This window comes from Apium graveolens, chromosome 9, assembly GCF_009905375.1.
Source record: "Apium graveolens cultivar Ventura chromosome 9, ASM990537v1, whole genome shotgun sequence".
NCBI classification, from domain to species: Eukaryota; Viridiplantae; Streptophyta; class Magnoliopsida; order Apiales; family Apiaceae; genus Apium; species Apium graveolens.
In genome coordinates, this window is record NC_133655.1 from 231,556,760 (window position 1) to 231,569,794 (window position 13,035).

Below are 13,035 nucleotides of genomic sequence, written 5' to 3' on the forward strand. Positions count from 1 at the left end.
ACTCCTGTATTGTATTATCTTTATTTTTATGTGTTTCTTATTTTGCCTGTTGAACCTCCCTCCCTGCCTGAAGATACTCTTTAGCAATCTCAACTTCACTTTACTATATACAGGGAATCCTTCTTTCTTCTCAGGAACTCATATTATGGTGGAGGGTGCTCAGGGTTTAAAAAAAACAAAGGAGAGTTGCACTGTAAACAAATTATATTGAATCTGCGAAAGCAACTAAGAATATGCATGGAATACAAATAAAAGATGGCTGTTCTTCCCTCGACATCTCCGAGGTATCATTTCAACTTGCAGTTTATATCAGCTCGATAACAAAGTTCTTTAGTCCAACTCTTAGCTTTTTTTACAGTTCAATAAAAACAAAGTTCTTTACTCCAATTCTTAGTCTTTTTTACAGTTCAATTATATGATTACAATCATTGTTAGGATCCATGTGCAACTAGAGGGGAGCTGCAATTTGCAAGGATGAATATTAATCAACTCAAGGAGGGCATAAAAATTGCAGAATCATATAAAGCCAATGCAGAAATGGAACTGTCAGAAGCAAGGAAGACGGTGAAAGATCTTGCTTCGAGAATCGATGAATCAAATTCAAGGGTAACCAAGATTGAGAGACTAGACAAGCAAAAAAGGCTACAAGATATCTCGGGATTATCTCGAAGGAAAACAGACGATGGTCAGAATACAGAAGTGACTAGAGAACTAGAAAACATAAAACAGGAGATAAGCAGGCTTAAGCTTGAAATGGCCTATGCTTTGGAAGGAAAAAAGAATGCAGAGAGTGAAATAGAAGCCTCGAGCTCCATGTTTCTGTCATATACCAGCTTGGCGGAAGAACTTAGGAAAAATATTGATGAACTCAACGAGGAGCATGTGTTAGTCGAATTAGCACGAATTGAGGCTCTTAAAGAATGTACAGCAATTGAAGCCGGCAGAAAAGAGGAAATGAAGAACTACTTGACTGCACTTGAAGAAACAAAAAAGAAAGTTAATGACTTGAATAAAGAGGCTGCTATTGCAGAAGAGAATGAAAAGGAACTGGCTGTCACCACTAATGATGTTGATAGATTAAAGAGTGAACTAGCTCTGATCAAGGGAATGGATATCCGGATACAAGATAATTCAAAGAATCGAGAAGATGGCTTCCAAACACAGGGAAAAGCATTACACACAAAATTAGAAGAATCAGAGGTAGCAAAAGAATTAGCTGCTGTCAATGAACAAGGTTTTCAGTTGATGTCCTCTATGGATATTATTCGAGATGAACTCAAGCAGCTTGCAGAAGAAAAGGCTAGATTGAGGAAAAAGGAAGAGAAATCAGAATTAACTATTCAAAGTGTCAATTCAAAGTTGCTGAGAGCAAAATCTAAACTTGATGCTCTCTCTGCTGCTGAAGAAAAAGCCAATTCTATGTCGTCAAGTCTTGCTGGCACTCTGAGACATTTAAGGGCAGAGGCAGAGGCTGCAAAGAAAGAAAGGACTCTTCACCTTGAAGAGACTGCAAAGGTTAAGGCTGAACTATTAAGAACAAACTTCGAGGTTGATTTGGATGAGGCAGAGTTACAAGCTTCCATCGAAGAGCTCAGGGCCATCAAATCATCAGAAGCGATGGCTCTTGAAACTCTAAAAACTCTGGTTGAGATATTGATGAAGGCTAGAGCTACGACGTCTCACCGTAACTCCACAATAAGCATCTCAACTTTTGAATATGAGTACTTAAAAGGGCGTGCAGTTGAGGCCAAGATAGTTGCAGATAAAAAAGTAGAAGCAGCTCAGGCTTGGATAGAAGCTCTAAAGACCAGTGAGAAGGAAATAATCATGGAAACCATGATAACTCAACAAAAAATTAGAGAAATAGGCGTGCTGAAGGAAGAGGCAATCAATTCTGGCAGGAAACATGACATGATTTTGGACCCAGAACAGGTGGAGTTAGAGACTTCATCTTCTAGGAAAAGTCTAAACAGATATAGCATTTCAACACCCGCCAGACGGTCCAGGTTCAGAAGGTCTGGCTCACCAGCAGGTTTTTATATGTCAAGATCTAGCATCACAATGGATAGGAGGAGAAAGGGAGTGCAAAATTTGTCCAAATTCTTTAGCAGCAACAATACTGAAAGGGATCAATAAGTTAAAAAGCATAAATGAACTCGTCTAATATACGAGCTCTGCACAATTATATCTTATGCCATACAAGTGCTTTTCTGATTCCTAATTTTAAACATGTAGTTTTGTGATTGTACACAGGAAAGGATTTCCTGCAAAGGAATTATTATTAGCTTAGATTTTAGAAGAATTTATTTTGTATTCAAATATGTTGCAAAAGAATTACTTAATGATTTTATCAACTGGTGTTGAAAGGGGTGAGTAGTAGAGGTTAAACAAAAATGGTCGTCTCTGGGCTCTTATGGTAGAAAAAGAAGCTGCATCTTGTGTTTCTCAAGCAAATTATAGTTTATTCTAGAAGATACAAACGAAAGTGCTATTCCTTTATTAGATATGATGTAAATACATTTTATTTTTGATAATAACTAGTATGAAGTAAATACATGAGTATAATCAGGCATTAACTATGCGACAATTTTTCCTAATCTCCCCAGCATTTCCAATTAGGACTTCAATTTCTCCCATATTCTTCATTGATTTCCCAAACTCGGAGAAGAAAGAGTTGGGTTTTACTAGTGAATCCACTATTTTTGCTGCAGCCCTGTCTGTGATAAGTGCTGCATCAGATTGAAACAACCCCTTGTTTTGTTTGACTGTAGTGAAGTACTGAGTGTCAAATGATTCGGAGCTTTGAGGATCCATCTCAACAGTTATAGAAGGACTAGCTGGATTCGGGCATTGTGACTTCAAAGCTTCAGCATAAGTTTTATCTAAAGAAGGATCTGTGTCCCCTTTACCAGTGAAATTATATAATCTTCTTGAAAATGGTCCACAATGAGCTATTCCTATGGTATGAGCACCTACAAAATGTATTTTAGTAAGGAAACTAATTAGATGCTTATCTGAATTAATATATCTCAGGTACTCCTTCACAGGGGCAAATATGAACGCTTTTATAACACAGAGACAGATGAGTATATTGGTGAAAATCTTAAGGTTCAAAAGGTCATTAAGCCTATTTTTTTAAGTGTTAGTATACAAATATATACTTTACCCGATAATACTACAAGATCATTGACGTTGAGTTTTTTTCTGGTAAATAAATCCTTAAGTGTGGTGAAATTTGAGGAAGCTCCAGGTATGTTTCCATTGACCTCGGATGAAAGGGAAGTCCTTCCATCTCTTCTTCCGGTGAGTACATCCCACATTTGCTTCTTAAACTACATGTATCAATGGGAGGGAAAATTATCAACGCATGGATAAGTTTACAAATGCTGATTAATGCATTCAATGTAAAACTTACAGGGAAGGAGACCGCGTCACGAGCAGCTAAGGCTAGAATGTCAGAACAAGAAACAACTTGCGGGCATACTTTTTCAATTTGGGACTTGATTTCATCAATTACTTCATAACCTAACAATGAGAGGTTGGGCCTTGCATCCTTCTCTGCAGCAGCATTTGTTCCCACTGTGTCCAACAGTATAGATGCATCACATCCCTGCCATGCATGCATCAACAAATGTTACATGCAAATCAACATTCTCCAAAATTGTTAATAATAAAAATGTAGTGTTAATAGTAACATATTAATCATAAGAAACAATAATATATATAAAACTTATATGCAAGCTAGCTTGTACCCTAACAAAGCAGTCATGGTAGTGAACCCTGAGTAATTTAGCGCCCAATCTGGAATCACTTTGAGCTCTGCCCCAAGTAATGTCCCTCACAAGCGTTTCGGCTCGTGGACAGCTTTTTTTGTAGAAGTTCTTAGTCAGTTTACCAGCACCAGAAGCACTTGAAACTCCCAAGACAAGCACCAAGAGAATAACAATGTGGAACTTCATACTTGTTTTTAAGTTTGGTTGAAGAAAGAATGAAGAAGACTTAAATAGAGGCAATATATGAACTAATGAATAAAGAGAGCTAGCTGAGCAGTGGTACAAACTAAAGGAGAAGGGAAGTATCCTTTTATAGGCTATCAATAATTATCAAGTCAGCAAAACTATCAATAACTATTTTTAAAAAAAAATGCATAACAGGGATTAAGGGCATGGACTGCTCAGCCTGTAGGAGAGTATAAAATTCACATTTTGATCTTCATCATTTGTTAATATTCCACCTAAAAACTTTGACCTCAAAAGTCAAATCTCCAAAAATTAAGGTATGCACTACGATACTTATCTACATGTATTCTTCGAGGGGCGATGCTTATCTACATTTATTTAATTATTTTTACTGTTGTAAAATTATCTTAACAAAATTTTGTATATTTAGTCTTGCTGTAATATGTATATTTTAAAACGGAGAAAATTCATAAACAGTGATGATTTTCTTTCAATTTGGAACATAGCAAAGAATTAAAGAATATATGTTGTGAAATGTAAGAAGGTAATGTTGTGGTTGCATGTTTAACTTGATATATTTTTTCCTCCAAGAGTAACAATAATTAAAACAAAGTTTTCATAACTGATGAGCGAATGTGTGGTATATGCCTCACGCTAATTTAGTGTTTATTTTTAATTTTTGAGTAAAAAAATACCAGAAAGTACTAAATGGATTTAACATCATATCTGTATGAAAAATACAAAAAAAAACATAAGAATAAAACAAAAATGTCATTCAATAATTCAAGGAAAAGATGGACCGGATTACATTTTTCAATGGAGCTTTAAACTTTTCAACTCATCAATTCACAAAGAAAATAAGCAATATTTTCAGATTCGATTAAGGATGGGAGTTGCGATTTTGAACCGTGTTCTTAAAATTACTTAGAACTAGCTTTATTATCCGTGCCTTGCACGGGATAGCTTTATTTATAAAAAAAATTGCTATTTTTATGTACTTTTATGATATTTGCGTGTTATTTCATATAATATTGTGTGTTTCATGTTAGAAGGACTATTGTAACGACGAACATCCTTAAATTTATATTGTGTCGCGAATTTAAAGTTTAGAGTGCACTCTTACCATTAAAAATAATGTTTTTCTATCAAGTCTCAATAATTTTTTCAACCGGAGATACCAAAAATATTATAATGTTTAGTTGTCATTTTTATCAAAATATGGGGGCAAAATAGTAAATTTTTTTACACGGTCGAACTCGAACTTTAAATTACTCTGCTCATAAGGTTCACGAGTCTTATCGAGCCGATATTATTTTTTAATAGAAATATATTTTTATCTAAATATTTAATATTTTATTAATATTTTATATATTTATTAGAATCGAATTCGAGCATAACCTATCATATTTCGAATTTTTGTCAATATTTGGTGAAATTGATTCAAGTTTTCGAGCCGAACTTGAGGCTACCGGACTATTTACGACACGAGTTTCATGCTTGATTTAATATTCGGGTGAAACCGAGCTCGTGCTCGATCCCGGACATTTTTAATCGAGTTCAAATCTGAAAGTTTTCGACTCGGCTTGACTTGGTTATACCCTTAGTTATTGTAAAGTTGGTATTTTGAAGTGAGTTAATTACCCAAGTCTCAATATTTAATTAACTATTATTAAATAATAATATATTATCAATAAGTTAATATTATAACATAATATCAACAAGTTATTTATTTAATATTTGTAATTTTTTTTATAATTAAAAAAATAATTAAAATCACGCGGTTGTTCAGGAGTATAAAGTTAGTATATTGTAGTGAGCTAATTACTTAAGTCTTAGAATAATTTTATTATATATCAATATTAGATTATATAGGTTTACCATCCAATACGAAGAAACAAATATATAACTCGGTAGTTGATGTTATCAAAATATAATCAAATGAGCCTATAACTCAATCGATTGAAGCCAAATGTTTGGATATAGGTGTCACAGGTTCAATTCTATAAGCCAATAATATTTTTCCATATTTATTCAAATAAGGGCGCAAAATATTAATTTCGAATTATATGTTTTCCCTAAAAAATTTGAACTTATCGAACTTTTACGACCTGAATTTCGAGTTTAAAATTTAAAGTTTGGTTGAACTCGAGTTCGTGCTCGAATTCGAACATTTTTATTCGAGTACGGGCCTAACAGTTTTTGACTCGACTCAGATTGATTATACCCTTAGTTGTTACACGAGTATAAAGTTAGTATCTCGATGTGAGTTAATTATCCGATTTTCGATAATTAATAAATTATTATTATATGGTAAGATATTATTAACAAGTTGATATGATAATATATTATCAACAAGAAGTTATTTATTGAATGTATAAATTAAAAAAAAATTAAAATCCCGTTGTTGCACATGAGTGTAAAGTTATTATATTGTAATCAACTAATTAACCAAGTCTTAGAATAATTTTATTCTATATAAAATTGAATTATATAGATTTAGTCACCCAAAATAAAGAAAGAAGCATGTAACTCAATACTTGATTTTATCAAAATTTAACCAAATGAGCTTCCAGCTCAATTGGTTGAAGTCATATGTTTATTATAAGTGTAAAGTTAGCATATCAAAATGAGTTTTTCAATCAAGTCTCAAATCATTATGTTTTATATAAATATTAAAATAAATATAAAATTAAATACTCCCTTCGTCCCTTCCGATTGTTATCGTTTCTGGAAGAGTGTCCGACACGCATTTTAAGATGAACAAAAAATATAGTTCTATAACTTTTTTTAAAAAAATTCTTTTTTTGAATAAAAGTTTAAACATCCTATTTCTATTCAGAAAAGAAAAAATTTGAAAAAAAAATTATAGAACTATACTTTATATCCATCTTAAAATGCGTGTGGGACACTCTCTTAAAAACGATAACAAATGGGTGGGACTGAGGGAGTATAAGACAAGACACCTCGTGTAAATAAATAAGTTCTAACTCAATACTTAATGTTATAAAAATTTAACCAAAAGTGTCTCTAACTCAAGTGGTTGATGTGTTTAATTTGCAAATAGTTGGCATAGGTTCGATTCAACAACTATTTTTATATTTATTAAAATACATGGGCAAAACAGTAATTTTGAATAAAATGTTTCCCTAAAAACTTGATGCTGCAGATTATAAAGATAACAGATTTTATATAAATATTAAAAAAAAATATAAAATTTAATGTAAGACAAGACACCTCGTGTAAATAAATAAGTTCTAAGTCAATACTTAATGTTATAAAAGTTTAACCAAAAGTGTTTCTAACTAAAGTGGTTGATGTGTTTAATTTTCAAATAGTTGGCATATGTTTGAATCCTATCAACAACAACTATTTTTGATATTTATTAAAATACATGGGCAAAACAGTAATTTCGAATAAAATGTTTCCCCAAAAACTTGATGTTGCAGTATTATAAAGATAACTAGCGTTATTACCCGTGCAAGGCACGAGTAGTTTTATTTATAAAAAATATTGCTATTTTTAATGTATTTTTACGATATTTATGCGTTGTTTCATACAATATTGTGTGGTTCATGTTAGAAGGACTAATGTAACGACGAATATCCCTAAATTTATATTATGCCACGAATATAAAGTTTAGAATGCACTCTTACTATTGAAAATAATGGTTTTCTATCACGTCTCAATGATTTTTTCAATTGGAGATACCAAAAATACTATAATGTTTATGTGTCATATTTATCAAAATATGGGGGCAAATTAGTAAAAAAATTTACACGGTCGAGCTCGAACTTCAAATTAATCGGCTCATAAGGCTCACGAGCCTTATCGAGCCGATACTATTTTTTTTAATATAAATATATTTGTATGTAAATATTTAATATTTCATTTATATTTTATATATTTAATAGAAGCGATTTCGAGCATAACCTATCATATTTCGACGTTTTTGTCAATATTTGGTGAAATTGATTCAAGTTTTCGAGCCGAACTTGAGGCGACCGGACTATTTACGTCCCGAGTTTCAAACTTGATTTAAGATTCGGTTGAAACCGAGCTCGTGCTCGAACCCGAACGTTTTTAACCGAGTTCGAGTCTGAAATTTTTTGACTCGGCTCAACTTGATTATAGCCTTAGTTGTTGTACACAACTATAAAGTTAGTATTTTGAAGTGAGTTAATTACACAAGTCTCGATAATTAATAAGTTATTATTATATGGTAATATATTATCAACAAGTTAATATGGTAACATAATATCAACAAGTTATTTATTTAATAGTTGTAAATTTTTTATAAATAAAAAAGTTATAATCCCGTTATTGTATATGAGTATAAAATTATTATATTGTAGTGAGCTAATTACGCAAGTCATAGAATAATTTTATTCTATATCAATATTAAATTATATAGGTTTAATCATCCAATATAAAGAAATAAATATATAACTCAGTATTTGATGTTATCAAAATATAATCAAATGGGCCTCTACCTCAATTGATTGAAGGCACATGTTTGGATATATGTGTCACGGGTTCAATTCTACAAGCCCACAATATTTTTTCAAATTTATTCAAATACGGGGGCAAAATAGTAACTTAGAATTATATATTTCCCCTAAAAATATGAACCTATCAAACTTTTTATGACTCGAGATTAGAGTTTGAAATTTAAGGTTCGGTTGAACTCGAGTTCGTGCTCGAAACCGAACTTTTTTAATCGAGTTTGAGCCTAACAGTTTTCGACTCGACTAAGATTGATTATACTATTAATTGTTACACGAGTATAAAGTTAGTATCTCGAAGCATGTTAATTACCGGAGTCTCGATAATTAATAAATTATTATTATACGATAAGATATTATCAACAAGTTAATATGATAATATATTATCAACAAAAAATTATTTATTTGATTTATAAATTAAAAAAATAAATATAATCCCATTGTTGCACATGAGTATAGAGTTATTATATTGTAATCAGCTAATTACCCAAGTCTTAGAATAATTTTATCCTGTATAAATATTGAATTATATAGGTTTAGTCACCCAAACTAAAGAAAGAAGTCCGTAACTCAATAATTGATGTTATCAAAATATAATCAAATGAGCCTCTAGCTGAGTTGGTTGAAGTCATATGTTTTTTATAAGTGTGTCATGGGTTAAAATCTTCATGCCAACAATATTTTTCCATATTCATTCAAATACGAGAGCAAAATGAGAATTTCGAATTAAATGTTTCTCCACAAAAGCAAGAAGTTATTTATTTAATATATAAATTAAAAAAAAATAATTATAATCCCGTTGTTACACATGAATATAAAATTATTATATTGTAATCAGCTAATTACCCAGTCTTAATTCAATAGTTAATGTTATCAAAATATAAACAAATGAGCCTTTAGCTCAACTGGTTGAAGTCATATGGTGATAATAGATAGATGACAAGTATGTTTACACGCTTTAATGATAAACTGATTGGATGAGAAGGTTTAACTTGTCACGTAGTTGTTTTACATATTATTGTATATTATCTTTTATCTAGAACACACGGTTCTGTTAGGTCACACACACACTGTAGAGGGGGTGAATACAGTGTATAGTACACTCAAATCGAACTTTAAGAACTTAAGTAACAGAAAACAAACTTTATTGGAACAATAAACTCTGTTACAGTATGGAACTGTTACCTCTCAGTGATGAACAAATATCACGAGAGCTGCTAGGGTTACAATAAATAATCTTCTCTTATAATGATAACACTTCTAGTGTAAATCCTATATCTGTGTTTATATACTACACAGTTACAAGATAATCGCTAATTGATATGGAATATAATTTTGCTTCCTAAAATATATCAATCAGATATCTTTTCTTCCAAGTATTCCATTCTTTACAGAATTCCTTCTTCATGCATATCTCTTCTTATGTTTATCTTGATCTTCTTTCCTTTAATCAGCTACTGTCCTTATCTGATTGTCCTTCAGCACTTAAGTTCTGATATCTATCTTCTGACGATTATCTCCTGATAACATATGTACTGATATCCTTAAGTCCTGACTTCCAGTATAAGTACTGATCAACAGTTAAGTACTGATTTATCCTGTTCAAGTAAGATCTGAAAGCTAAACATAAAATATATTAGCCATGACATTATCAAATATATCTAACAATCTCCCCCAACTTGTAAATTAATATAATATACAAGTTTAACAGATATTTGATGATGTCAAAAACATTAAGTACAAATGCATGAGAATTAGACTAGATAACAACATCTTACAGTCCTTAAAGCTTTTACCAATTTCAACTACTGATAACAACTTCAGTCTGTATAAATATCAGAATTTAAGCAGTTGTAGATCTTCGACTTGGCTTCATCATTTTCTGATCTCTTTGATGTCAGGAGTTGTTCTGAGATAGTTCTTCACCAAACATTTCTCAGCATATCTGAGTTCATCAATCATTCTCCTTTTTACATCTTTAAGCTCTGCAGTATCTTCACCAGTTTGAAAGATTGCAGCTCTGAGATCATTGATCTTTGCTTTTCTCAACTCCTGATCTAGTCTTATGACATAAGCTTTGTCAGACTCTAGATTGAATTCAAGTCCCTTAATACCAAGATATGTTCTGATCTGTGCAGTATTAGGCTTCATATCAACAATATCACCATTGTAATCTCTGTACTTTGGAACATATATGCTGTCAGACTGAACAGAATAAAGCCTTTTCTGTCTCTGAATCTGTTCTTTTAAGTAGTTTGCAGCAGTCTCTATTATTCTGTCATCCACTTGAAGTAAGAAAAGTACATGCTTCAATTCTTCAAAATACTTCAATGGAATGGCATTTTGTCTTATATGATAAACCCTACCATCTGTCATGAAATACAACATGATGTATTCTTTCAAGTAGGTATGGTAAACCATCTGTACAGATTCCAGTTGATTCAATCTCTCAGGAGTTGCTCCAATACCTGGTTCACTCAAGGAAGTTGGATCATTGGTAGTGTTGTGTACTCTTCTTTCATCAGCACTTCCCAATCCAGTTTTATCTCTAGCTTCCTTTCCAGTAACTACTCTTGCTTCAAAACCACTCGCAGTAGTCTTCAAAGATTGAGTTTGTTTTGCTTTAGTGAATCCTGGTAGGAGTGTCTTTGATCTATTTTCTGATATCAAGTTAACTTGAGCTCTGTCAGAGGTTACTTGCTTCTTCTGAATATCAGAACTTACAATTTCTTGACTCTGAACAACTTGAGCCATGTCAGAGGTTGTTTTAAGAACTTTTCTTGAAGTCAGAGCAAGATCATCTTTTTCATCAGTAATTTCTTCTTCCTTAGGAGGTACATAAACCTTGATAGGTTCACCAACCTTTTCTTTACTCTTGGATCTTGGATCTATCTGTGGTTGTGATCTAGCCAACGTTGCTTCAGTATGTGTCCTTTCTTTGATCACAATGCCTTTAAGTTTTGGAAGTGACTTTTTACCAGAAGCTTCAGATTTAGATGTGACTTTCTCTGATTTAAGTCTGGCTTCTTCTTCCTTTAAACTTTCCAAGTCCATTCCTGGATTTTCTTGAAGAAATAACTGTCTTGACATTTCCTCATCAAGATCTAGAAGTTCATCAGAACTTATCCTTTTACCAGCAGCAGAACTTATTCTTTTCCCAGTATCAGAACTTGTCCTGTGACTAGCTTGTCTTGATGTAAACCTTCTACCTTGACTATGACCGCTACCCATTCCAGAGTATCCTTGATCATCATTTCCATCATCCTTTCCTTGCAGTGTCTTGTTAGTGTTGCATTTGGACTTAATTACCTTCTCCCCCTTTTTGGCATCAGCAGGTAGTAAAAGAGAGATAAGTAATTCCACTGAGGATTGGATTTCAGTAAGTTGCGATTGCTGAGAAGCTTGATTTGTCAGAATGTCATCAATCTGAGCTTGTTGTTTCTCTTGAGTTTTCTCAATATAAGCAATCCTGTCAATGGTAGGTTGAAAGAACTTTTTCTTATCAATTTTCCAAACTTGTTCTTGTTTGATAAAGTTCTCCTGAATCTTGTGTAGCTCTGCATGAGTAGTTGAATGAAGACCTTGTAGATGTTTAATACTCAATGCAGTGACTCTAAGCTGGGTTTTTAAATCATCAGAATTTAACATTTCATCAGCTTTAGTCATGTGCTCAGCAAGATGTATTGCAGTTGGAACACATGAAACTGAGTTCCATTCCTTAGTCCACTCCTGACCTGCAGGAGTTTCACTCCAAGGTACTGGTGCAGCCTCGGTAACAAACTTCTTTACCAGTTCAGATTTAGGAAGAGTCTGTTGAGGAGTATGTCCTGAAGGACCTGCTGCATCAGCATCTATAGTTGGAGCAGCATCACCAGTATCTCCAGCATTTGCAGCATCAGAACTTAAAGAATCAGTATCTTCTGATAAGACAACAGTGTGAGTAGCAATGGAGGCTTCAGTATTCTCTAATTGCTGATCTGATATTAAGTTCTGATCAACAGCCATATCCTGATGCTCACCTAAAGTCTGATCATCAGCATCTTGATGCAGAGAAGGTGTTGTTGATAACTCTGGAGTTTGAACAACATCAGTAACAGGTGTTGTGGAAGGATTATTTGCTGTTGGAGCTTCTAAGTGAAATACTTCAGACACAACCAAGTGTTGAACATCAATATCAGCACTTGTGCCTTGATCAACAAGAGACACAGATGGTGAGTTAGCCTTATCAGATACAGCTTCCTGAGATGGAGTTGATGGAGAAGAAGTGACTGGAGCAAATTCCTTGTCTTGTGAGATCAGAGATTCCTGATCCCCTTCCTTAGCTGCTTCCTCTTCATCATCTGAAACTGGCCTTTGTGCCCTCTGTTTCTTGTACTTCCTTGTTGATTTGGATTCCTTGGGAGTTTCAGGAACTATCATTCGTCTAAGCCTCTTGAGAAGCCTAGAACCCCCAATTTCAGAATCCTTCTGAGAAACCTCTTTCTCAGCTTCAGTAACAGCAGGTTCTCTAGCAGGAACCGGTTCCTCAGAATCAGATTCATCGCTCAATGCAATCCTCCTTCTCTTTTGAGATG

The 13,035-nt window shown here is 33.1% G+C and overlaps 2 protein-coding genes across 2 annotated transcripts; one reads left to right on the forward strand and one right to left on the reverse strand.

Moving 5' to 3' along the window:
* On the forward strand, positions 1 to 2,354 carry LOC141684169 (protein PLASTID MOVEMENT IMPAIRED 2-like). The gene is made up of 2 exons (XM_074489008.1): positions 1 to 284; positions 436 to 2,354. The coding sequence occupies exons 1-2, from the start codon at positions 234 to 236 to the stop codon at positions 2,134 to 2,136; spliced, it is 1,752 nt and encodes a 583-aa protein (XP_074345109.1). The 5' UTR covers positions 1 to 233; the 3' UTR covers positions 2,137 to 2,354.
* Positions 2,355 to 2,474: 120 nt separating this feature from the next.
* Positions 2,475 to 3,971, reverse strand: LOC141684171 (peroxidase 24-like). Its single transcript, XM_074489010.1, has 4 exons — positions 3,753 to 3,971; positions 3,416 to 3,610; positions 3,167 to 3,332; positions 2,475 to 2,972 (listed from the first exon to the last, which is right to left on the reverse strand). Exons 1-4 carry the CDS (start codon positions 3,957 to 3,959, stop codon positions 2,566 to 2,568), a joined length of 975 nt encoding a protein of 324 aa, XP_074345111.1. The 5' UTR covers positions 3,960 to 3,971; the 3' UTR covers positions 2,475 to 2,565.
* Between the last annotated feature and the right edge of the window lie 9,064 nt (positions 3,972 to 13,035).